This window comes from Scyliorhinus canicula, chromosome 5, assembly GCF_902713615.1.
Source record: "Scyliorhinus canicula chromosome 5, sScyCan1.1, whole genome shotgun sequence".
Lineage (NCBI taxonomy): Eukaryota > Metazoa > Chordata > Chondrichthyes > Carcharhiniformes > Scyliorhinidae > Scyliorhinus > Scyliorhinus canicula.
The window spans coordinates 46,962,993-46,990,365 of NC_052150.1; the positions used below are offsets into that span (position 1 = coordinate 46,962,993).

The window sequence follows — 27,373 nt, forward strand, 5'->3', positions numbered from 1 at the left end:
CGTTTTGCAGCCTCACCTCGTTCCCCGCAGATTCCGTCATGGGCCCACGACCAGCGACTGCCCCAGGCCTGCGCCGCGCGGCCACCCAGCCACTATGCTGCTCCAGCCTGCCACTTTTGTGGCCAGCCCCAGCACCCGCGGCAGCACTGCCCGGCCCGCAACACGACCTGCAGGAGCTGCGGTCACAAATGGCACTATGCCAGAGTGTGTCTGGCAAAGAAAGCCCCAGCCTCTAACCCTCCCGCTGCTCAGAGCACCCGTTCCCTGCATTCGCAGCCCCGCAGGCCCCATAACGCTGCTGCCTATGCCTCGACACCGCCCCCACCCGTCACGTGCGACCCATGGGGGCCGCCATCTTGGCGGACCCCCACCACGCGGCCAACCATGGGCGACTCATGGGGGTCGCCATCTTCCCCGCCACCCGCCACGTGCGATCCACGGGGGCGGCCATCTTGGGTTCCATCCTCTCCAAACTCGGAAACGCTGATCGAAGACTGTGACCTCAGCGGGCATTCACCACGGGGCCATCCCAGCACAGCTGACCGAGCCGCCGACTACCCGCAACTTGGAGCAGTCACGTTGGACCAGTCGCGTCCGAAACACCTCCGCAACTTCATGATGACCGTTCAAGTCAACGGGTACAATACACCGTGCCTCTTCGACTCCGGGAGCACCGAGAGCTTCGTACACCCAGATCTGGTAAGACGCTGTTCGCTCCCTGTTTTTCCTGCACGGCAAACTATCTCCCTCGCTTTGGGCTCCCACTCTGTTCACCTCCAAGGGCGCACCGTCACGACCCTGACAATCCAAGGCACTAGTTACTCTAATTTTCAACTACACGTCCTGCCCGAACTCTGCGCCCCACTCCTACTGGGACTCGATTTCCAGTGCAACCTCAAGAGTCTCACCCTCAGCTTCGGCGGACCCCTACCCCCACTCACCATCTGCAGCTTAGCCACGCTACGAATCGCCCCCCCCCCTCCACTCTTTGCTAACCTAACTCCGGACTGCAAACCCGTAGCCACTCGCAGCAGGCGGTACAGCCTACAGGACAGGGTGTTTATTGGAACCGAGGTCCGGAAGCTCCTACGTGAGGGGATAGTAGAGGCCAGTAACAGCCCCTGGAGAGCTCAGGTGGTGGTCGTCAAGACCGGGGAAAAATTCCTCATGGTCATAGATTACAGTCAGACCATTAATCGGTTTACGCTCCTCGACGCGTACCCCCTCCCCAGGATTGCAGACATGGTTAATCAGATCGCCCAGTATCGTATTTTCTCCACAGTGGATCTGAAGTCTGCATACCACCAGCTCCCAATCCGCCCGGACGACCGCCACTACACGGCGTTCGAGGCCGACGGCCGCCTCTTCCATTTCCTCCGGGTTCCCTTTGGCGTCACGAACGGGGTCTCGGTGTTCCAACGAGCAATGGACCGAATGGTGGACAAGTACAGATTGCGGGCCACGTTTCCGTACTTGGATAACGTCACCATCTGCGGCTATGACCAGCAGGACCACGATGCCAACATCCATCGATTTCTCCAGACGGCCCAGAAACTCAACCTCACTTACAACAAGGAGAAATGCGTTTTCCACACAACCAGGCTAGCCATCCTCGGCTATGTCGTGGAAAACGGAGTCTTGGGCCCCGACCCGGACCGTATGCGCCCCCGCTTAGAACTCCCTCTCCCTCATTGTCCCAGGGCCCTCAAAAGGTGCCGGGTATTCTTTTCATATTACGCCCAGTGGGTCCCTCAATATGCGGACAAAGCCCGTCCACTATTTAAGGCCACACTTTTTCCTCTGTCAGCTGAGGCTCGCCAGGCCTTCAACTGCATCAAGGAGGACATCGCCAAAGCGGCTATGCGGGCGGTGGATGAATCCGTTCTCTTTCAGGTTGAGAGCGATGCCTCAGAGGTCGCTCCTGCAGCCACATTAAATCAGGCAGGGAGACCAGTCGCATTTTTCTCCCGAACCCACTAGGCTTCGGAACTTCGACACTCCTCGGTCGAAAAGGAAGCACAAGCCATTGTGGAGGCTATACGTCACTGGAGGCACTACCTCGCAGGTAGAAGGTTCACCCTCATCACTGACCAAAGATCGGTTGCCTTCATGTTTGACAACTCGCAAAGGGGCAAAATTAAAAATGATGAAATCTTGAGGTGGAGGATCGAGCTCTCCACCTACAAATACGACATTATGTATCGACCGGGGAAGCTCAACGAGCCCCCAGATGCCCTGTCCCACGGCACGTGCGCCAGCACGCAGAGCGACCGCCTGAAAGCCATCCACAATGACCTCTGCCACCCGGGGGTCACCCGGCTCGCCTATTACGTTAAAGCCCGAAATCTATCTTTCTCCACTGAGGAGGTAAAAGCAATCACCAGGGATTGCCCGATCTGCACGGAGTGCAAACCGCACTTCTATAGACCAGACAGGGCCCACCTGGTAGAGGCTTCCCGGCCCTTTGAACGCCTCGCTATCGATTTCAAAGAGCCACTCCCCTCAACCAATCGGAATGTGTACTTCCTGAACGTCATCGACGAGTTCTCCCGCTTCCTCTTTGCTATCCTGTGCTCCGATATTTTTTTTTATAAATGTTTTTTATTCAGTTTTCATGTTTTATATTGAACAAATTACAAATTGTTAGAGAGAGAGAAAAAAAAGAAAACGCAAAAATTAACATATATATTTACAGGTAAGCATCTTCGTAATAATAACTGTGGCCTCCCCCCTTTAGCCGGCATACATATTTTACATTCCCCAATATGGCTGAGGCACATGTTTATTGGCATTTATTTACAGTTTGGTTTTGGGCCTTAGCTAGCCATCAAACCCCCATAACGAACCCGTAGCCCCCCCCCCCCCCCCCCCCCCCCCGGTTCCCATCCATTTTCCCCTGATTCTTGGCCACCCGACTAGTCTTCCTCTTGTTCATTGGCCACAAACAGGTCCCGGAACAATTGCATGAATGGCTCCCACGTTCTGTGGAAGCCGTCATCCGACCCTCGAATGGCGAATTTGATTTTCTCCATTTGGAGAGATTCCGAGAGGTCGGACAGCCAGACTGCAGCTCTGGGCGGTGCTGCTGACCGCCAGCCAAACAGGATTCTACGGCGGGCGATCAGGGAGGCAAAGGCAAGGGCGTCCGCCCTCCTCCCCAGGAATAGATCTGGCTGGTCTGAAACCCCGAAGACCGCCACTATCGGGCATGGCTCCACCCTCACCCCCACCACTTTGGACATAGCCTCGAAGAAGGCTGTACAGTACTCCACAAGTCTGGGGCAAGACCAGAACATGTGGGCGTGGTTGGCCGGGCCTCTTTGGCACCGTTCGCATCTGTCCTCCACCTCCGGGAAGAACCTGCTCATACGGTTTCTTGTTAAGTGGGCTCTATGTACCACTTTTAGTTGCGTCAGGCTGAGCCTTGCGCACGTGGAGGTGGAGTTGACCCTATTTAGTGCTTCGCTCCAGAGTCCCCACCCTATCTCCATCCCCAGGTTGTCCTCCCATTTCCTTCTTGTTGCGTCCAGTACGGTGTCGTCCCTTTCTACCAGTCGGTCATACAAGTCGCTACAGTTCCCTTTCTCTAGGATACTTGCGTCCAGTAGGTCTTCCAGTAGTGTCTGTCGTGGCGGTTGTGGGTACGTCCTTGTCTCCTTTCGTAGGAAGTTCTTGAGCTGGAGGTACCGCAGCTCGTTCTCCCCAGCTAGCCGAAATTTCTCTGTCAGTTCGTCCAGTGTTACGATCCTGTCGTCCGTGTATAGGTCCCTGACTGTCAGTGTCCCCCGGTCCTGCCTCCACCTTTTGAAGGTGGCGTCAGTCAGTGCTGGTGTGAACCTATGGTTGTTGCAGATGGGAGCATTGTCCGACATTTTGGTCAGGCCAAATTGCTGCCGCAGTTGGTTCCAGGATTGGAAGGTGGCTGTCACCACTGGACTGCTGGAGTGTTTTTTGGGTGGGTGCTGCCGTGGCGAGGGCCCGGAGGGAGGTCCCCATGCAGGAGGCCTCCTCCGCACGCACCCACTCAGCTTCTGGCTCCTGGATCCATCCCCTTACTCGCTCGGCTGTTGCCGCCCAGTGGTAGAATTGGGAGAGCTACCCCCCCCCCCCCCCCTCCCCTGGATTTTGTTTTGTGTAGGACCTTCTTTGGGATCCTAGCATTTTTACCCCCCATACGAACGCCATAAGTTTTTCCAGCACTTTGAAGAAGGCCTTGGGGATGTAGATCGGAATGGATCTAAACAGGACGAGGAACCTGGGCAATACGTTCATTTTGATCGTCTGGACTCTCCCCGCGAGGGAGAGTGGGAGTGTGTTCCATCTTTGCAGGTCCTTTTTTACTTCCTCTGTCAGGCTGGTGAGGTTCCATTTGTGGATCCCTTTCCAGTCATGGGCTATTTGGATCCCCAGGTAGCGGAATTTATGTCGGGCTTGTTTGAACGGCAGCCCCTTTAGTGCTGCCCCCCCCCCCCCCCCCCCCCCCCCCCCCCCTTGCTGGTGTGCTGGGAAGATCTCGCTTTTGCTCATGTTGAGTTTGTGGCCCGAGAAGGCTCGAACTCTTTCAGGAGCGCGATGATTCCGTCCATGCTGCTTTGTGGGTCCGAGATGTAGAGGAGCAGATCATCTGCATAGAGTGAGACTCTGTGCTCTCTGCCTCCCCTTCGGATCCCCCTCCAATTTTTTGCTGCCCTGAGCGCGATTGCTAGCGGTTCGATTGCTAGTGCGAACAGCAGCGGGGACAGTGGGCATCCTTGTCTGGTGCCCCTGTGCAGCTGGAAGTATTGGGAGTTGGTATTGTTGGTCCGTACACTCGCCATGGGAGCGTTGTATAGGAGCTTTACCCAAGCGGTGAACCCTGTTCCAAGCCCGAACCGCTCCAGTACCTCTATGAGGTATTTCCATTCGACTCTGTCGAAGGCCTTTTCTGCGTCCAGGGAGACGATCACCTCTTGTGTTCTCTCCCCGGAGGGGGTCATTATCACGTTCAGCAGGCGCCTGATGTTCGAGGTGAGCTGTCTACCTTTGACGAAGCCCGTCTAGCCCTCTGTGACCACCTCAGGTACACAGTCTTCTTGCCTTTTGGCTAGGATTTTGGCCAGTATTTTGGCGTCTGCATTCAGCAGAGACATGGGTCTGTATGACCCATATTCCGTTGGATCTTTGTCTTTCTTAGGTATCAGCGAGATTGAGGCCTGTGCTAACGTGGGTGGCAGTGTGCCCCGAGCTAGCGAGTCTGTGAACATCTCCCGCAGGTGCGGGGCCAGCGCTGTCGCAAATTTTCTTGTAGAAGTCCGCCCGGAATCCGTCCGGTCCCGGCGCCTTCCCCGTCTGCATGGAGCTAATGCTGTCCATGATCTCTCCCAGTGCTAGTGGTGCTCCCAGGTCCCGTTTCCTGCCCTCTCCCACGACTGGTATGTCCAGTCCATCAAGGAACCGGTTCATCCCAGCCTTCCCCGTTGGGGGCTCTGAGGTGTACAGCTCTTGGTAGAAGGCCTTGAAGGTTTTGTTAATCCTCTCTGGTTCTGTTTCCAACCTGATTTGCGCAATTTCTCTGGTGGCTGCCTGCTTTCTCAGCTGGTGTGCCAACAGGCGGCTGGCTTTGTCTCCGTGTTTCCTGTGCTCTGATATGACCTCCCACACAGTCATTAGGGCCCTGCATAGTATCTTCACCCTGTTCGGCATCCCCAGCTACGTACGCAGCGCCCGGGGTTCGTCCTTTATGAGCGACGAGTTGCATCAGTACCTGCTCGACAAGGGCATCGCCTCGAGCAGGACGACCAGCTATAACCCCAGGGGGAATGGTCAGGTGGAGAGGGAGAATGCGATGGTCTGGAAGACCGTCCTACTGACCCTCCAGTCCAGGAATCTCCTGACCTCCCATTGGCAGGAAGTCCTCCCAGACGCGCTCCAAGCTATCAGGTCCCTCTTATGTATCGCCACCAACCAGACCCCTCACGAGCGGCTCTTTATTTTTCCAGGGGTTCTACCACGGGGGCTTCGCTCCCAGCATGGTTGAAGACACCGGGCCCAGTACTCCTCCAGAAGCACGTCAGGGCGCACAAAACTGACCCACTCGTGGAAAAAGTGCTTCAACTACACTCAAACCCCCAGTATACCTTCATAGAGTACCCTGACTGCCGTCAGGACACTGTATCCCTCCGGGACCTGGCGCCTGCAGGATCTAACCCCACCACTACCACCGCCGACGGACCCCTCACACTACACCCCACACAACCCTCGACCCTGCACCTACCAGTTCGCTACACATGACCCGCGCGCCCGCACCCACAAGCTTCCAGCGCCCTCACCCCACAGTCGAACCAGGCGGGTATGAAGCTTGGACAGAATCACCCCCGGAGTCCGCCATCGTACCCCAACCGACTGTGATCATACAGCCACCAGAAGGGGTTGCAACCCCAGTGCTCCGCCGACCACAACAAACAACTCGACCACCGGACAGACTCAATTTGTAAACCATCACATCCGCCGGACTTGATTTTTTTTACAGGGGGTGAATGTGGTGAACTATAAACACTAATAATCCACACTGTATTGTACAACATGTGTTGAGCTTGTACTTGTAGTAGATCACGTGTAGTTGCGTGGCTCTACCCATAGGGGGAGATGAGGAGCTTGTACTGGACTCCACCCTTGGCTCCACCCATGGCTCCTCCCCTAGCAGGAAGTATAAAGGTCGATGCTGAGAGCCGGCCTGCCAGTTCATCTGGAGTTCATCTCGTCACAAGCAGGCTCTGTTGTAAGACGATTAAAACCACTGTTCACTTCTAACCACATGTCGCGTGAATTGATGGTCTCATCAGATACCACCTGCCCTTCCCCAAGTCAAGGTCCAGCTGTCAGTCAATCACAACCCACATTCACGTAACAGCTGATTTTTCCCATATCTGGAGCCCATTGGCCAGTATTACTTTTATTAAACATGCTAGCCGCTTTTACTGTTCAGTTTTAGCTGCGTATATCACATTAGTCTGATATTTCCTGTTCTATGCAATAAACTGTAATATATAAAAAGGTGAAATAATTTTTAATCTGCCTACATGTATGTGGTGTCAGTGCTATCATGCTGTGTTTATCACCTGAGATTGGTTAATTTATGCCTACTTCTTGTGCATGTGCCCATTCGTAAACACTTCCTTAGCTTAGAGTGTAGTAGTCCCGAATCAAATGTTTGGACTTCAGAAGGGCCGATATCGTGGGCGCGATTCTCCGGGGCCGCGCCGGTTGGGAGAATAGCGGGTCGCGCCAGTTTTTCACGCAACGCCGGTCCGACGCGCTCCCGCGATTCTCCCAAACGGCGAGATCGGTTCCGTCGTGTTCCGCACAGCACAACCCGGAGAATCGCCCGAGGCACCCAAAATAGCGATTCTCCGGAACCCCCGCTATTCTCCGACCCGGATCGGCCGAAGTCCCGACGGCGTGAACTGGGGTCACGCCGCGCCGTCCACACCTGCTTTTTATAGTCGTCAGCCAGTCGTGCTGGCTGCCACTGAGCAGTGAGGAGGTGAGCGGACCGTCCCGGAGTCTCCGCAGACTGGGGAAGGCTTCCTCGAGAACGCAGCGGCCGGGGGGGGGGGGAGTAGTAGGAGGGGGGAAGGAGAGAGAGTAGTGGGGGGGAGAGGGATTAGTGGGCGGGGGGAGAGGGAGTAGTGGGGGGGAGAGGGAGTAGTGGGCGGGGGAGAAGGGGTAGTGGGAGGGAGAGAGGGAGAGGGAGTAGTGGGAGGGGGAGAAGAGGGACTAGTGGGGGGGAGAGGGAGTAGTGGGAGGGGGGAGAGGGAGTAGTGGGGGGAGAGGGAGTAGTGGGGGGGAGAGGGAGTAGTGGGAGGGGGGAGAGGGAGTAGTGGGGGGGAGGAGTAGTGGGAGGGGAGGAGAGGGAGGGGGAGAGGGAGTAGTGGGGAGGAAAGGTAGTGGGAGGGGGGAGAGGGAGTATTGGGGGGGAGAGGGAGTAGTGGGGGGGAGAGGGAGTAGTGGGAGGGGGGAGAGGGAGTAGTGGGAGGGGGGAGAGGGAGTAGTGGGGGGGAGAGGGAGTATTGGGGGGGAGAGGGAGTAGTGGGGGGGAGAGGGAGTAGTGGGAGGGGGAGAGGGAGTAGTGGGGGGGAGAAGGAATATGGGGGAGAGGGAGTAGTGGGGGGAGAGGGAGTAGTGGGGGGGGAGAGGGAGTAGTGGGGGGGAAGGAATATGGGGGAGAGGGAGTAGTGGGGGGAGAGGGAGTAGTGGGGGGGAGGAGAGGAAGTAGTGGGGGGAGAGGGAGTAGTGGGGGGGAGGAGAGGGAGGGGAGAGGGAGTAGTGGGGGGGGAGTATTGGGGGGAGAGGGAGTAGTGGGGGGGAGGGGGAGTAGTGGGGGGGGGAGTAGTGGGAGGGAGGGGGGAAGAGGGAGTGAGTGGAGCCGGAGTGAAGAGGGAGCAACATGTCAGCCGCCCTGCCATGGCAGGACGGTGACAAGGACACGGCTGCTGGTTGCCCTGTGGCTGATGGGCATAGCCCACTGACGCACCGGTGAGGAAGGCGTTGTTAACTGACCGTTGGACGCAGAAAGTGACCAGCGGTTAGGCTGGCCGCGTGTCAGCAGCGCGACCAGGCTACCGGGACACACAGGTATCCCATGGCAGGCGGCTGCCAAGCTGTCGAATAACCTCCGTTTAACATGTCGTTTCTCTGCCCCCACCACCCTTCTGTAGGTGACCATGTATTCGAACCGAACGGCGATGTTCACCTCAGTGGTTGGGGCCACTGCACTGCAGTTGGCCATCCAGCAGCGTCCACAGCGACATCCCACAGTGGATGCAGGGGCAGCTGCAGCAGCAGAGGGAATGGCCGCGGAGTGGCCCGTCGTCGCCATACAGGCCGCAGGCACTCATGGCCGGTATTTTCAGGGGGATGCCGAGGGGAACATTGACCCCCAAACGCTGAGGAAGGCACAGGATGCGGGCACTGATGTCGAGCAGCATGAGGGGGAAGAGGAGGAGACGCTGATGGTGGAGCCAGGGCGCCGGAGGCGTCAATCGAGGCCTAGGGTGTACCGTGACCGGATCTCTTTCGAGGCACTGCCGGACATCACCTGCAGGAGGAGACTCTGGTTCAGCAGAGAGACGGTCGCACATATCTGCCACCTTGTGGCGCATCTCGCCCCACGTGGAACGGGAGGAGGACACGCGATACCGGTTGCCGTCAAGGTGATGGTGGCACTTAACTTCTATGCTACCGGTTCCTTCCAGTCTCCGAGTGGGGACCTATCCGGAATATCGCAGGCATCGGTCCACAGATGCATCCGGGACGTGACCGACGCCCTTATTCGCCATCGCGGACCGCTACATAACCTTTCCCGAGGAGCGAGCAAATCAAGAAGCACGAGCCCGTGGATTTGCCAAGGTGGCCGGGATACCGATGGTCCAGGAAGTGATCGATGGTGTTCACGTCCCCATGCGCCCGCCTGCAGGCAACAGGGAAGTGTTCACTAACAGGAAGGGGACATACTCCATGAACATCCAGGTGGTATGCAACCCCCACATGAGGATCATGCACGTGTCCGCAAGGTTCCCAGGGAGTGTGCCCCCCGGCTGAGGGGCTGGTTGCTGGGCGACGGGTTATCCACTGAGGTCTTGGCTGATGATGCCCATACGGAGGCCTCAGACCAACGCGGAGACCCTATACAATGAGGCCCATGCAGCAACCATGGGTGTGGTGGAGCGCTGCTTCGGCCTGTTGAAAACGAGATTCAGGTGCCTGTACCGCTCCGGAGGGGCCCTGCAGTACCAGCCTGACAGGGTCGCTCACATTGTTGTGGTATGCTGTGCGCTGCACAACATCGCAATGCAGAGGGGAGATGCCCTGGCGGAGGAGTCGGAGGGAGAAGCCACTGGCAGTGGTGCCAATGCTGAGGAGGAGGAGGTTGAGGAGGAGGAGGATGTTGGCGTGCAGCAGGGTGGTGCGTCGGGTGCAGCACACAGACACGACCCGGGTGCTGGTAATGTCCAGAGGGCTGCACGACGGCACCGGCGAAGACAGCGGGCACGCGACACGTTGGTGGCTGCAAGATTCACACATCGCGCGCGACGGCATCGCTGAACACTACCACCTGCATCGCCAATCGTGCAGGCGAACAGCACACAACTCCCCCCCCCCCCCCCCCCCCCCACTCCGCGTACACTGCTCCACTTCGAGATCACCCTTACCACTGCGGCACAACGGTATGGCACGACATTGATGGAGCGGGTGTGATCAGTGCCATGTTGAATGATGACAGCCCGATCTGCAATGAGATGTAAGCTCAGAATCGTTAGACAAAGTCCGACTCATGGCAATAGCAGAACCATCCATCTCGGTGTTGCTGAGTTTGTCACGTGCCCACGTGGGGTAGCTGGCGTCGGAGTGTCCAGGACTACGGTGTCCGACTGTGGGAGGGCGAAAGGACTGCACACCCGGCACCGAAGTTGCACCGCTCGTCAACCCCAGCGACACTCGGTCACCATCACGATCCCCGTAGCAACGGAAAAATCACAGAGTCTTACAAGTTAGGTGCAACAGTGAGTTTAATGGTGAATATTATGTACAGATGCCCTAGCTCAGGGGTGGGCAAACTTTTCCGTGCAAGGGCCACATTCAGAAATTCACAATTTTAAAGGGCCGCATAGTATATTAAGTAAAATAATTACTTCACCCGGTTATGATTCTGGGCGCCTCATATAGAACATAGAACAGTACAGCACAGAACAGGCCCTTCGGCCCTCGACGTTGTGCCGAGCAATGATCACCCTACTCAAGTCAACGTATCCACCCTATACCAGTAAGTAACCCAACAGCCCCCCCCCCCCCCCATTAACCTTAAAAAAAATCATTAAAACATTTTTTTTTTTTTTTTAATTTTTTTTTAATCACTTGGTGGGCCGCATAAAGACCTGCGGCCCGCGGGTAGTAGTTTGCCCACCCCTGCCCTAGCTCCTACAACTAAACTGTGCCCTGCACCTGGGCCAACTTACTCTGTGTCCTTCTTCATTGCCTTACGGGCCCTAGTACTACATCTAAGTGAATCCCCAGATGGTACAGGAGGAGTGGAGGTGGACTGCTGAGAATCACGCCCCGCGACATGGCTCCCCGTTGGCACTCGTTTCCTGGGGCGACCCGGCCTTGATGGGCCTGGTTGCTCCGCGGGTGCTTCGGATGACATGGTGCCACCCTGCTCTGCCCGCTGCCCATCCGATGCACCAGGGATGGGACGGGGGGATGCCGAGCGTTCAGGGACGTCCTGTGATGGAGTTAATGGGACGGCCCCCAGAACCTCCTCCTCCCTCAGGGAGCCCGGTGGTCCCCGGGCCTCACTCTGGGACAGAGGTGCGAGCGGGGAGGTGCTCCGTCGCCCCGCCGACACCTGGCGCTGCCAGTCCTGGAGGCCTGCAACAGTATCGACCAGGGTCCAAACGTTCGCTGAGACGCAGTCCAGGGAGTGAGACATTCCCGCCAGGGACTGTGCGACCTCAACCTGTGAGTGCGCGACACCATTCAGCACGTGCATCAGGCGGTCGATGCTCTCCGCGACTGACTGCTGGGACTGTGCCATGGCCTGCTGGGACTGGGCCATGGCCTGCTGGGACTGTTCCATGGCCTGGTGAGACTCGGCCAGGGCCCGTAGCGCGCCGGCAATGTCATGTTGGCTCTGGCGCATTGCTGCCTGTGAGAGGGCAGCCCTCTCCTGGGCCATGGATGACGCGTGGCCATGGATGACACATGAAGCCCAACGCCTTGCAGAACCTGACCCATGGCTGATACCGTTTCACCCATTGCCTCGACCGCGGACGCCACCCGTGCGGTGTCGGCCTGGGTGGCTGCGATGAGCGGCACCACTCCCTGCTCCTGGATGCGGTTTGACTCATCTAACTGCGTCTGCAGCTGCTGGAAGACGGCCCTCGTCCCGTCATTGTGTCCCTGGGTTTCAAAATGCATCAGCTGTCCAGGTGGGTCGAGTAAATCCAGGAACCCGGGAATCGTCTGGGCGCCAGCTGGATAAAAGAAAATGACTGCGGATGCTGGAATCTGAAATGAAAGGGAAAATGCTGGAAAATCTCAGCAAGTCTGGCAGCATCTGTAGGGAGAGAAAAGAGCTAACGTTTTGAGTCTTATGACTCTTTGTCAAAGCTAACAGACAGAGAGAGTGGGAAATATTTATACTGTGGAGTGAGAATGAAAGATGAGTCATAGCCACAGAAACCCAGGGAAACCGGGTGCTAATGGCCACAGATACCAAGGTGAAAGAGTGCTAATGGCAGTCCCCAGAGAGGACAAAAGATGTGAAAGGTCAAACAGCAGGGAAACTAACATCAGAAGATGAACTGTAGGTGTGGGGGAGGGGAAGGAGGAAGCAAAGAGGAGAAAGGTGCAGGAAAGAAAGAAATGGTAAAAGACAGTTAAAATTAAATGAAAACAAATGGGTCGAGGTGGGGCTGATCATCTGAAGTTGTTGAAGTCGACGTTCAGGCCGGAAGGCTGTAGCGTGCCTAACCGGAAGATGAGCTGTTGTTCCTCCAGTTTGCGTTGCGCTTCACTGGAACATTACAGCAGGCCAAGAACAGACATATGGGCATGAGAGCAGGGTCTTTTGCTAAAATGGCAAGCAACAGGAAGGTCAGGATCCTGAATGCGCACAGACCGAAGATGCTCCGCAAAGCGATCACCCAGTCTGCGTTTGGTCTCTCCGATATAGAGGAGACCACATTGGGAGCAGCGAATGCAATAGACCAGATTGAAAGAGGTGCAAGTGAAACGCTGCTTAACCTTAATGAGTGTTTTGGGCCTGGAATGTTAAGCATGGAAGAGGTAAAGGGGCAGGTGTTACACCTCCTGCGATTGCATGGGAAGGTGCCATGGGTGATGGGAGAGGTACTGGGTATGGTGGAGGAGTGGACTAGATTGTCTCAGAGGGAACGGTTTCTGCGGAATGCTGACAGAGGGAGTGAAGGGAAGATGTGTTTGGTGGTGGCATCACGCTGGAGTTGGCAAAAATGGCAGAGGATTATGCTTTGCATACGGAGGCTGGTGGGATGAAATGTGAGAACGAGGGGGACTCTATCCTTGTTCTGGGGGGGAGTGGAGGGGGCGAGGGTAGTGGCGCGGGAGATGGACCGCACACTGTTGAGGGCCCTGTCCACAACTGCAGGTGGCAAATCACGGTCGAGGACGAAGGAACACATTTTCGAAGCACCATTTTGGAAAGTGGCATCGTCGGAACAAATGCGACGGAGGCGAAGGAGTTGAGAGAAAGGATGGAGTCCTTACAGGGTGTAGAGTGCAAAGAGCTGTAGTCCAGATAGCTGTGGGAGTCAGTGGGCTTGTAGTGGATATTAGTGGATAGTCTATTGCCGGAAATGGAGACCTGGGCTGCCCTCCGACCGTCCAGCCCCTCGGCTGCTCCGACCTCCACCTGCTGCACCGGCTCAGCTGTGTGGTGCACACCAAACCGTGACCCAGGAGCCTCATCACTTAATTACCCAACCGAGGTGAGTGTCTCCGGGATGGTGGATGGTGTGGGAGACAGCAGTGCCGCAAGCTCTAGATCCTCGTCCGTCAGAAATTCAGGAATGTCCTGGTCCCAGTCATGTCCCAGCGCAGGGCACACGCGGCCCATGTACGGTTCAGCGTCAGGTGAGTCCGTTGACTGCGTCGCCGCCCTCTGTGCGTCTGGGTCCACTGACCCTGTCCTGTCCTGTCTCACAGCCCGACCTTCGGGCAACACACAGCCATGAAAGTCGTCACTGTCCGTCCTCTGTACGTCCCGCTCGAGAGTCACGGATTTGGAGGATGGCCCTCCTGGCCGACCTCCTGCCACCCTCTGGCGTGCAACCCTGGGTGCGGTGGCCGTCGCGGATGGTCGGCTATGTGTGGCACCAGACGGCCCTGGACGTTCGTCAGCTAGCCCTGGGGAACAGAATGATACGGGGTAAGTTAGACACGCTCGGCCGGGTATAGGATGGTCCAGTGGGCAGAGTGTGAGGGGACAGAGGATGGGGGGTCCCGCGGGCAGAGTGTGAGGGGACAGGGGATGGGGGGTCCAGTGGGCAGAGTGTGAGGGGACAGAGTATGGGGGTCCAGTGGGAAGAGTGTAAGGGGACAGAGGATGGGCTGGGGTGGGGGGTGTCATGCAGGGTTGTCTCACTTGCTTCTGCACCTCCAACCTCGCATTGCGCGACCTCCCGGGTGGAAGATCCCCCAGCAAGGTCCAGTGCCCTCTGCTCAAACACTGTCAGGGGATGCATAACGGATGAACCCCCTCCGGTTCTGTTGCGCTCCCGGCTGTTGTGAGCAGTCTTGTCCTGTTGGGGGGGCATAGATAGAGCATCACAATTAGGCGGGTATCATCAGGGCGTTCAGATATAGGCTACATTAATGCAGGGTGGGGGGAAAGTTGCAGCCACACCATGGCATCTCTCCAGGGGGTCGCAGTGCTCATGTGGGTCTATGACATTGCATCGTTGTTAACCACCCTCCACTCACTCTCCGGGGGGGGGGGGGATGGGGGGGGGGGGGCTGATGAGGGACATGGGGGGGATGGTTGTGACCCGGGGGTACCCTCGTGGCACTAACCCTGGCAGCCCTGGTGAGGTCGTGGAGCTTCTTTCGACACTGCTCCCCGGACCGAGGGGTCAGCCCCACAACACTGACTGCCGTGCCCACCTCACGCCAGGCACGTCACCATGCGCTGGAAGGGTGGCGATGCCCTCGTCTTGGGCAGAGGATGCCCCTGCGCTGCTCCACCTCATCGAGGAGGGTCTCCAGGTCCGTATCACGGAACCTCGGGACGGCCCTCCGTGGCTCCGACATTTCCCTCCCTCCTTTCTCTGCGTGGACCGCGCCCTTTTACGACACGGAGCGGCGTCATTCGGGCGTCGCGCACTTACGATGCGCATTCTACGTCACGCCCCCGTGTTCCATGCGGCCCCGATGCTAGCCCATTCCCAGGGCCAGAATAGGTCACGATCGGGGCCGTTTCACGCTGTCGTTGAACTCGACAGAGTTCACGACGGCTACCTCGATGCGGCGCGGCTCGGAGAATCGCGCCCCTTATTTCTGACTAACCTGCATTAGCGCTTGGATCTCGTTGAAAATTCAAGGATTTTGGAGTCAGAACCTCAAGTCAATTATTCTACTGTAAATGTGAAGCAGCATATCCTCCTGTCAGCCTCCATATATCCCACTGTGAAGATCATCGCCTCATGGAGCCCATTAAACTACATGAGCACATGTAGTTCAACAAAGACTAGGGAGCTAACCCATTTATTTTAAGTGTTTGTTTTGCTTTATTCTTTGATTGGGTGGGAGCTCGCTGACAAGGGCAACATTTGTTGTTCATCCCTAATTGCTCGAGAAGATAATAGTGAGCTGCCTTCTTGATTGGCCATGCTAAATTGCCCTTAGTGTCCAAAAAGGTTAGGTGCGGTTTCTGGGATGGGGTGGAGGTGTGGGTTTGGGGGTCGGTGCAGACTTGATGAGCCAAATGGCCTCCTTCTGCACTGTAAATTCTATGATCTATGAACCTCTGCAGTCCATCTAGTATAGGCATGTCACAGTGCCGTTAGGAAGGGAGTTACAGGATCTTGACATACTGACAGTGAAGGATATAATTCCAAGCCAGGAGGGTGTGTGGCCTGCAGGAGTACTTGCCTTTTTCTTTTCGGGTAGTGCAGTTCTGAAGTTTGGAGGTTGCTGTTGCAAGAGCATTGGCTCTTGAGAAAATACATAGGTGAGAGATGGCTCGTGTGGAGTCCAAACATTGGACTGAATGGCCTGTTTCTGTGCTGTAAATACCAAGTAATTCTATGTATATATGTTTACAGTGGTGGATGGAATGCTGATCATGCAAGTTGCTCTATCCCACATTGTGTCGAGCTGCTTGAGTGTTGTTGGAACTGCACTCATTCAGCCAGTGGAGAACTTTTCATCACAATCTTGACCTGTACTTTGTAGATGGTGGACTGGCTCTGGGGAGTCAGGGAAAGAGTAATTTGCCCTTCCCAGCCTTTATAGCCACAATACTTATATGACAGGTCCAGTTAAGTTTCTGGTTAATAGTAACCCCCACAATATTGATAGTGGGGAATTCGGTGATGAAAATTGCATTGAATGTCTACGGGAAGATGATCAGACTTTCTCTTGATAAAAGTCATCACCTGGTAGATGTGTGGCATGAACGTTATTTGCCACTTATCAGCCGAAGTTTGAATATTGTCTGGTCTTGCTGCAATGGACACAGACTGCTTCAGTATCTGAGGAGTCACAACTAGTCCTGAACACTGTACAAATCATCCATAAGACCATAAGATATAGGAGCAGAATTAGGCGATTTGGCCCATCGAGTCTGCTTCGCCTTTCGATCACGGCTGATATGTTCCTCATTCCCATTCAAAATTGGCCTTCGCCCCATTACTCCTGGTCCCCTTATTAATCAAGAACACCAGGGGCGGGTTTCACCGACTCACCGCCAGGTCAGAGAATCCCCGGGGGCGGCGTGAATCCCGCCCCGCCGCCGGCTGCCGTATTCTCCGGTGCCGTTTTTCGTGTGGGGGCGGGATTCACACCAGGCCGGTCGGGGGGCGTTGGCAGTGCCCCCCCCCCCCCCCCCCCCCCCGGCAATTCTCCGGGCCCCGATGGACCGAACGGCCGTCCGATCTTGGCCAGTCCCACTGGCGTGGGTTACGCATGGTTCCACACTGCGGGACCTGGCAGGTAAGTCGGCCGAGGTGGTCCTCAGGAGGGTGCGGGGGGATCCGACCGGGGGGGGGGGGGGGGGGGGGGGCATGGTGGCCTGGCCCGCAATCGGGGCCCACCGATCTGTGGGTGGGCCTGTTCCGTGGAGGCACTTCTTCCTTCTGACCGGCCCCTGTAGGGCTCCGCCATGGCCAGCGCGGAAAACAGCATGCGCCAAAATACGACGGCCGGTCTGCGCATGCGTGGAATCACCCCGGCGGTTCAGCGCATATGTGAGATCACGACGGCCGTTCCATGCAAACTTGCGCAGTACCTTCGGCGCCGGCTGGAGCGGCGGCAACCCCCCCAGCATACACCTAGCCCCCTAGACAGGTGAGATTTCCTCACCTTGGGGGCCCGTTGACGCCGGAGTCGTTGGCGCCGGTGTGAGGACTTCGTCCCCGGAAGAGAGAATCCCGGCCCAGATTTGTGCTGGAGGTGATGTTACCTACAGGACTACAGACCAAGAGCCTGAAGGTGGAATTAGACAGAATAGTTCTTTCTTAGAACATAAAAACTAGAAGCAGGATTAGGCAATTTAGCCTCTCAAGCCTGATCTACCTTTCAATACAATCATGGCTGATCTCATCGTGGCCTCATCTCTGCCGTCCTCCTAGGTCACTGTCCGTGTGGAGTTTGCATATTCCCCCTATGTCTCCGTGGGTCTCACCCCCCACAACCCAAAAGATGTGTAGGGTAGGTGGATTTGTCACGCTAAATTGCCCCTTAATTGGAAAAAAAGAAAAAACTCCACCGTCCTGCCTGTTCTCCGTAACCCTTTAGCACATTACTAATTAAAAATCTATCTAACTCCTAAAATCTACTCATTGTCCCAGCATCCACTCCACTCTGGGGTAGCAAATCCAGATTCACGATCCTTTGCGAGAAGTAGTTTCTCCTCATCTCTGTTTTAAATTTGCAATCCCTTATCCTGAGACTATAACCTCTCGTTCTAGAATGCCCCACAAGAGGAAGCATCCACTCCATGTCTATTTTATCTATACCTTTTATCAGCTTATATACCTCACTTTGATCTCCCCTCTTTCTTCTAAAGAGTCAAGGCCTAAACTGCTCAATCTCTCTTCATAAGACAAACCCCTCATCTCTGGAATCAATCTAGTGAACCTCCTCTGAACTGCCTCCAATGCCACTACATATTTCCTCAAATAAGGGGACCAAAACTGTGCACAGTACGCCAGATGCGGTCTCACCAATGCTTTGTATAGTTGCAACAAAATGTCCTTACCTTTAAACTCTATTCCTTTAGCTATAAATGCCAACATTCCATTTACCTTCTTTATTACCTGCTGTAACTACATGCTAGTTTTCTGCAACTCATGCACAAGGATGCCCCGATCGCTCTGCACCGTAGCACCCCAAAGTGTCTCTCCAGTTAGATAATAAGTTGCCTTTCCATTTTTTCTGACCAAAATGGATGACTTATGACCTTATGATAGAGGAAGGGTCATTGATGAAGAGGCAGAAGACAGTTGGGTCCAGGACTCCACACTGAGAAACTCCTGCAGTGATGCCCCAGAGATGGCTCAAACAACCACAACCGTCTTCTCCTGTGTGAGGTATGACTTCAACAGTATGTGCTAAGTTTATACAATAAAAATCACCGGCAATAGTTTTTGACCTAAAGTGTCGAAATGATCTAAAAAAGGGTTGTGGCAGAAAAGAGTGAGAGGAATTGTGGCAGATATTTTGTGCATGATATAAAAATTAAGTGCAATATTTAGATGTATGTTTGAATCAGCGAGCTTAGAAGGTGGCCATTTGGCCCATTTTGCCTGTTCCAGCTCATTTAAAAAAAAACAATCCAATTAGTCCTACTCTTTCCCTGCAAATGTTTTCTTTTCATGTGTTTAAGTAATTCGCTTTTGAAAATATTTATTTATCTTTTTTATTTTAGAGTACCCAATTCATTTTTTCCAATTAAGGGGCAATTTAGCGTGGCCAATCCACCTACCCTGCACATCTTAGGGTAGTGGGGGCGAAACCCACTCAAACAAGGAGGGAATGTGCAAACTCCACACGGACAGTGACCCGGGGCCGGGATCGAACCTGGGACCTCGGTGCCGTGAGGCAGCTAACCACTGCGCCACCGTGCGGCCCACTTGAAAGTATTTATGCAAATTATTAGTAAATCTATATTCTAGATCTAGATCATAAAAATACACTGCATATATTTTTTAAAACCTCGTCTCCCCTCTGCTTCCTTTGCTGATTTGAATCTTAAATCTGTGATTATGGTTACCAACACTCACACAAGAACAAATGTAAAAATTCCAGTGCAGTACCTCCATTGTCCCCATTCACTGCATCAGAAACTGGGGACAGAGCACCTGGTATCTTCAAAGATGCCAACTCCAGTCGTTCAACAGACTTCTCCAAACGTTCCACTAAATCCTGCAACTCTGCCATCATAGGTTATACTGAAAGAAATCAGCCAAGGATAATTAAACAGACATCTTGAACAGTTAATCATTCCTAAAATATAAAAACAGGTCCATCTGAGTTAGTAGCAAAAGGATATCAATTACGTGAGTGCAGACAACATCATGGTTGAAAAGTTGTAATTCTTAAGAAATGTATTCTCCAAACGAATAAACATTGAAGGCTTCTCCTTTTCGGGCTCTCTCTACCATAGGCAGGAAAAATAACAACAGCCCGTTTTCTCTGCAGTGTCGGCATCCATTTTAATGTCAGTGGAAAATTCCACACTCCGGAAAGAAAATTTTTGATGAATCTTTGAGCTGAGTTATACATACACTAAGGTTCTCTTAGCCCAGTTATGTAATAATCTGGATGGTTATGTTACAAACAATACATGTTACACCTTCCTAAAGCAGGCTAATTGCTTTGCCATTAATGGACATCAATGGCATTAGTACTATAATGATGAAACAGTAAACCATTCACCTTCACTTGCCATTATTCTGGTGCACAGGCTAATGTTTAAAAAAAGTAAATATTGCAGCCAGAAAACATAGCAAAAGAAAAAAGACAAGATTATTTCTTTGCAACCAGAATAACTTTCTAGTATGTTAGGATATTACAATCGTTTTTGTCAGTCTTAACCAAACCCCAAAAGAATTCATCAGTGCCAACACCCTCTCACCTGATCCAATGATGTCCTCCTGTACTCGATGAGCCCTTCACTATCGATTGATGAGAAATTTGCAGCTGCCAAAAAACTTAAATGTCAAGATGCACAGAACCTGAAAGGTAATATAAGCTGATGGAGTTTGGTTCAGACTGACTAAAAAGATCGTACTAACCGAACTCATGTCAGAAAGTTATTCTGGTTTAATTTATCCTTTTGCTTTGTTTTCTGGTTGCAGCACAGGAATTAACTTTGGTTATTTCATGTTGTTTCTCTTCCCACGCTAGTATCAGATATTAATTGTGGTGAATGTACATCATGTAATTCACACTGTATAGTATTGCGTTCACACTATATAGCATTGTGTCCTTGTGGGCTCTGTCTGTAAGCCGTTGCGCGGCTCTGCCCACAGGGGACGATGTGGAGCTTGTACAGGGCTCCACCCTCGGCTCCGCCCATGGCTCCTCCCACTACCGGAAGTATAAAGTGCTGCAGCCTTGTAAGTCTACCCTCAGTTCTTCTGGTTGCAGGCAGGCTCAGTTGTAAGTCTATTAAAACCACAGTTTACTTCCTATCGTGTCTCGAGTAAATTGATGGTCACATCATTAATATCTGGTTCCATAGCTGTTTTTTTCCTGGATCAGGTCGCTATCCTGTCGCGGAGTCTATAACTTGAGGGGGAACCACTCCACATCAAGCACGGGTGACCAGGAGTCTCTCCCACTTTCTCCGTCTACAACTGATGTGTTGGAAGGGTTTTTCAGGCTGATATTCAACCTGTTCGGCTGCATTATGAACACACCTTCCTTGTCCATCAAGTCCTGAGGTGGAATTTGAACGTGGAGTTTCTGGCTCAGAGACAGGGATGCTACCCCTGCGGCACAAGTTTACTTTGGTGCTTTCCAAAGAAAATAGTCTGTGCATCAGAATAGTGACAAGTGCAGCAATGGAAGCTTTGTCTCAATTATTAATTGAAAGAAAGAAGAAAATGGAGGAAATGCCAATAGGTTTTTTTAAGATCAACTGGGTGTAAAAGAACAAGGGTTGAGGTTAACAATAGTGTAGTAATCCACGGGAGGCAGGAGTTCCGTCATCACACCAATATTTATTTACAATAACGATATTACAGGAGCAGCTACAAACAGTGCTGCTAGCAGTCCAGTCAACTTAAGACTGGCTCACAAAGCCTACACAGGTGATTATATGGCCCTCCTCAATGAGCTATCATTGAGGGAGCTCATACTTCAATTGGCCAACTAATAAAGCCAATTGGAGTTCATTAAACCCCTCCCCCCCAAGGTCCGAGGAATTCCTGCCAGCTGGCATTCCTCTGAGCTTCTTCCCGCTCTTCATGTCTGGGTCTGACACCTCTGTGTCGTCCGCCGGGTCGTTCTCCGAAGTGGGCGGGGTGTACCTTATAGGTGCCCGTCTTTTCCTTGACGACCTCCTTGGAAGTTGTTCTTCCTCCTCCTCGGGGAGAGGTGTCGCGGCGGCCTCGTCGAGTGTGTCCATCTCCGACTCTGATGACTGGATGACGGGTTCTGGAGAAATTGCTCGGGGCTGGGGTGTGGGTATCCTTTCCGTCTGGGCTATCCCAGCTTGAGGCAGTCCTGCTTCGCCTGCCTCCAGGTGTGGTTCCGCTGCCCTTATTTGGTCTAGGTGTTTCTTCAGCACCTTACCTCCTATTGAAACCTCATAGGATATGGGCTCTGTTTGGGACTCTACCGTGCCTTTGACCCACGTTGGTCCATTCCCATAATTCTTGACCCAAACCGGTGCCCCCAGCTGGAAATGTCTCTGCTGCCGACTATTATCATGCCCCCTTCGTTGGGCCTCCTGATGTTTCTCCACTTTCCCCGTTAAATTTGGGAAAAGGAGACTCAGCCTCGTTCGCAGCCGCCTTCCCATTAAGAGTTCAGCAGGCAGTATGCCCGTTGTGGAATGCGGTGTGGTCCTGAAATCAAACAGCTAGCGGGAGATCTTTGTGTCTATTGACGCTGCCGGCTGCTTCTTGAGTCCCGCTTTAAGTGTCTGGACCGCTCTCTCTGCCAGGCCATTGGTCGCTGGATGGTAAGGGGCCATTTTGATGTGACGGACTCCGTTTTCCTTCAGGAATTTTCCAAATTCTCCACTTGTGAATGCCGTTCCATTGTCCGACACCAATACCTCTGGAAGTCCATGTGTTGCAAACGAGGCCCTGAGCTTTTCAATTGTCGATGCTGTACTTGCCGTGTTTACCCGGTGGACGTCCAACCATTTGGAGTGGGCGTCCACTATCACCAAAAACATTGAGCCCATGAAAGGGCCGGCGTGGTCAATATGCAGGCGGGTCCACGGTCTGCCTGGCCATTCCCACGGGTGCAATGGCGATGCTCTTTGCCCCTGTTGGCACTCCTGGCACCGACGTACCAAGGCTGCTATGTCTGTGTCCAAACCTGGCCACCAAACGTAGCTTCGAGCTAGCATCTTCATTTTAGACACCCCTGGGTGTCCGTGATGTAACTCAGTTAAGATTGCCTGACGGCCCTGAGCTGGGACGATTACCCGGGCTCCCCATAATAGGATACCGTTTTCTACGGTTATTTGGTCCCTTCTGCTCCAGTATGGGTGCATCTGGGGCTCCAATGGTCTTTCCAGTTCCCCTGTTAGCAGTAAATGCTTCACCTTGGCTAAAACTGGGTCTTTTTGCGTCCACAACCGAATATGTTGTGCGTCTACTGGTAGGGTGTCCAAAAATTTAGAGTCATTACTATCTCCTCCACTTTTGGTATTTGCGGCGGAGTGTCCGGGAGGGGAAGTCTGCTCAAAGCATCTGCATGTGCTACACGCGTTCCCGGTCTGTGCTCCAGAACGTATCTATATGCCGCCAGTAGCAACGCCCAGCGTTGGATTCTAGCTGATGCAATCGGGGGTATTGACTTGTCTTCTTTTAATAACCCTAATAACGGCTTATGGTCCGTCACTATGGTGAATTTCCTCCCGTACAGATACTGGTGAAATTTTTTTACTGTGAATATCACCGCCAGTCCTTCCTTCTCGATTTGGGCGTACTTCCTCTCAGCCATCGCCAAGGTCCTCGAAGCATAGGCTACTGGCCGTTCTTCCCCATTCCTTCCTCAATGGGCTAAGACGGCTCCTACCCCGTATGGGGATGCATCACAAGTGACCACCAACTCCTTCCTTGGGTCATAATGCTCTAGGACATTTTCGGATGACAGCTGTTCCTTAATGTCCCTAAATGCTCGGTTTTGGCGGGTGGACCATTTCCATTCTTGCCCCTTTTTTAGTAGCTGGTGGAGGGGTTCCAGGATGGACGCCCTATTTTCAATAAATTTTCCATAATAAGTTACCAACCCTAGAAATGATCGTAACTCCTGGACCGTGGTGGGAGCTGGGGCTTCTTTTATTGCCCTTACTCTGTCTTCTAATGGATGTTAGCCTGACTCGTCTACTTTATATCCCAGGTACGTCACTTGTGTGGCCAGAAAAACACATTTTTCCCTTATTAGCCGTACGCCTGCCTTTGCGAAACGCCTGAGCACTTCCTCCAGGTTCCTTAAGTGTTCCCTGTTTGTCCTACCCGTGATTAAGACATCGTCCAAATAAATCGCCACCTGCGGTAGTCCCTGCAGAATATTTTCCATCGTACGCTGGAATATAGCGCAGGCCGATGACACTCCAAAAGGTAGCCTAGTATAACGAAAAAGGCCCTTCAGGGTGTTGATCGTAGCGAACTTCTGGGAGCCCTTGTCCAGTTTTAACTGCAGGTAGGCGTGGCTTATGTCTAGTTTCGTGAACAAAAGCCCACCTGCCAATTTGGCATATAGGTCGTCAATTTTCGGGATTGGGTATTTGTCCAGCAGTGCGTATTTGTTTACTGTCTGTTTGAAATCTCCACAGAGACGTATCGAGCCGTCTGGCTTCAAAATTGGTACCACCGGCGCTGCCCATTCCGAGCATTGTACTGGTCTGACAATGCCGTCGCGCCGTAACCTTTCTATTTCGTCATCTACTTTCTTCCTTAATGCAAAAGGTACCGGCCTAGCCTTACAAAATTTCGGAAGGGCTTCTGGGTCTACATGCAAAGTTGCTTTGGCGCCTATGATTTCCCCCAAACCTTCCTGGAAGACCTCCGGGTATTTTTGGAGTACTCCGCTCAACTGCCCGCTTCCACTCTGGAAAATTTTCATCCAATCTAATTTTAGGTCTTTCAGCCAGTTCCGTCCAATTAAGCTCAGTCCGGAGCCCTCTACTATCGTCAACAGTAATCTGAGCAATTGTTTCTCATATTCCACAGGTACATGAGTCATGCCTAGAACTTCCAGGGGTTCCCCCGTGTAGGTTTTAAGTTTTGTCGATGTTTTTGTTAGGGTTAGTGGCTGGAGTCCATCTTTGATTTTTCTAAATGCTGCCACTCCCATTACTGATACGGCCGCACCCGTGTCTATTTCCATTATTGTCGGCCGCTCGTTCACCCGTGGGGTAATCCTAATGGGTTCTGCTTTCTTTGTTGTAATATTATATAATTGTTCCCCTTCGGAGGAGGATGGGGCCTCTAGGTTGTGTACTTCCCTGCGTCCCCACCTGCTATTCCTCTTTTGCCACCTCCTTCTAGGGTTTCTGTCGTTGTTACCCCACTCTGTCTGGTGCCAGAAACGGTCCTTCTCTGTTGGGGGAGCCTCAGCCAGTACTTCCCTCTGTCTCCAGTTAGTCCTGGCAGACTTGGGTGCAGTTCTGGGGTTTTCCTTTTTCCCTCTATTCCTCAGGTTTTTCCTGAGAGCGGCTATCTGGCAGCAGGACCCGTTGTGGTAGTCCCTCTCACAGGTATCTACCTCCATTGGCGTGCCCTGTAGTTCCTGTGCCCCACTTGCTGCCTTTTCTAGGGACAGTGCGAGCTGTAACGCCTGCCTGCAGTCTACGTCCGTTTCCGCCAACAGGCGTTTCTGTATTGTGAGATCGTTTATACCACACACTAACCGGTCCCGAAGCATTTCATTTAGCGTTGGGCCGAACTCACATTTTTCCGCCAGCCTTCTCAGGCGGGTCAAGAAATTCGTGACTGACTCCCTGTCTTCCCGCTTCGCTGTGTAGAATATCTGTACCTACGCAAAATGAGGGGTGGTTTTGGGTCGTAGTGCTCTTTCACCAATTCCGTTACTTCTTGGAAAGTTTTCGTGTCCGTCGCATAGGGATAAGTCAGACTACGTATAATGGCGAAAGCGGAGGGTCCGCACGCCGACAGCAGGATAAGCCGTCTCCTTTCGTCCGTCAGTATATCATTTGCCCGGAAGAAGTAAAACATTCTCTCCACATACTGGGACCAGTCCTCAATAGCCGGGTCGAATGCCTCTAACCTCCCAAAAAACGGCATTTTTAAAATGGCAAGGCTTACCCTCCGAGTGCGGCAGCTGGTCTCCGCAAAATTCGTAGTTTACCTCGTCGCCACTGTAGTAATCCACGGGAGGCAGGAGTTCCGTCACCACACCAATATTTATTTACAATAACGATATTACAGGAGCAGCTACAAACAGTGCTGCTAGCAGTCCAGTCAACTTAAGACTGGCTCACAAAGCCTACACAGGTGATTATATGGGCCCCCTCAATGAGCTATCATTGAGGGAGCTCATACTCCAATTGGCCAACCAATAAAGCCAATTGGAGTTCATTACAAATAGAATTAGCAAATACTTCATAAGAACGTAGGAGTGGTCCATTCAGTCCTTTGAGACTTGATTCAATAAGATCCTGCCAGATTTTTAAAATAAATTCATTCAAGGGCTTCTCTGGCAAGGCCAGCATTCATTGCTCATCCTGAATTGTCGTTGAGAAGGAAGCCCATAATGTGCAGGTACACTGACTGTGCTGTGGGGGAGGGAGCAGGATTTTTACACAGCAGCCCAGCACAGAACAGGCCCTTTGGCCCTCGACAGTGACAGTGAAGGAACGGCGATATATTTCCAAGTCAGGATGGTGAGTAGTTTGGAGGGGAACTTCCAGGTTGTGGGTGTTTCCATGTATCTGCTGCCTTTGGGCTGGATTCTTCCACCGCACCCACCACAATACTGCCACAGATAATGGAGAAGTTCATTGACCTCGGGCGGGATTCTCTGGTCGCCAGGCGAATGCTGCCAGAGAATCCCGCCCCTGTCCTTCTAGATAGTAGTGGTCATGGATTTGGAAGGTGCTGTTCAAGGAGTCTTGGTGAGTTCCTGCAGTGCATCTTGTAGATGGTACACACTGCTGCCACTGTGCATCAGTGGTGGAGGGAATAAATGATGGTGGAAGGAATGACAATCAAGCGGACTGCTTTTTCCTGGGTGGTGTCAAGCATGAGTGTTGCTGGAGCCGCACTAATCCAGTCAAGTGGAGAGTATTCCATCACACTGCAGATTTGTGGCTTGCAGATGATTGTGGACAGGCTTTGGGGAGTCAGGTAGAGAATTACTCGCCGCATGGTTCCTTGCCTGGCACTTCTATAACGTGAATGTTACTTGCCACTTATAAGCCTAAGCCCGGCCCAGGTCTTGTTGCATTTAGACATAGACTGCCTCAGTCTCTGAACAGTTGCAAATGGTGAACATTGTGCAATCATCAGCAAACATCCCCACTTCTGACCTTATGATGGAGGGAAGGTCATTGATGAAGCAGCAGAAGATGGTTGAGCCTAGGACACTACTTGAGTAACTCTCACAGTGATGTTTTGGAGCTGAGATGACTGATTTTCAACCACCATCTTTCTTTGTGCTAGGTATGACTAAAACCAATGGAGGATTTTCCCCTGATTTCCATTGACTCTAGTTTTGCTAGGGCTCCTTGATGCCATACTCGGTCAAATGCAGCCCTGATATCAAGGGCAGTCACTCTCCCCTCCCCTCTGGAGTTCATCACTTCTGTCCATGTATGAACCAATGCTGTAATGCAGGCATTGTCAAAGTCGGGAGTGGTACCCGCGAGCGGAGCCGTCCGTCCGGGCGCTTCCAATCGCGCAAATTGCGCGCAAGAGCCGGCTTTTAATAATGCCGGCGTGGTCGGCCGGCGTGAGTCGTGAAGAACGGCCGGGATGGGTCCCGAAGGCTGGCCGGTTGGTAAAAATGAGTCCCAGGAAAAAAAGTTTGAAAACCACTGCTGTAATGAGGCCAGGAGCCGAATGGCCCCGGCGGAAGCCAAAGTGAGCATCAGTTAGGTTATTGCGAAACAAGTGTCACTTGATTACACTGTTGATGACCTGTTCCATCAACTCACTAATGATCAAGAGTAGACTAATGGGGTGGCATTGGCCGGGTTGGATTTGTCCTGCTTTTTGTATACAGGATGTACCTGTGGCAAGTTCTGGAGCATGTCTTCACTACTATTGCTGGGATATTGTCAGGGCACATAGCCTTTGCAGTATACAGTGCCTTCTACCATTTTGTGATATAACGTGTAGAGAATCAAATTGGCCGAAGACTGCCATCCGTGATACTGGGGACCTCCAGAAGAGGCAGAGATGGATCATCCACTCGGCACTTCTGGCTG

At 53.0% G+C, this 27,373-nt stretch overlaps 1 protein-coding gene across 1 annotated transcript in view; it reads right to left on the bottom strand.

Moving 5' to 3' along the window:
* Positions 1-27,373, bottom strand: part of cap2 (cyclase associated actin cytoskeleton regulatory protein 2) — a 323,980-nt gene that overhangs the window by 253,219 nt on the left and 43,388 nt on the right. Inside the window, exon 2 of the mRNA XM_038796992.1 lies at positions 19,053-19,187. Within this exon, the coding sequence (XP_038652920.1) occupies positions 19,053-19,179 (127 nt within the window). The 5' untranslated portion in view covers positions 19,180-19,187. The remainder of the gene's footprint in view (positions 1-19,052; positions 19,188-27,373) is intronic.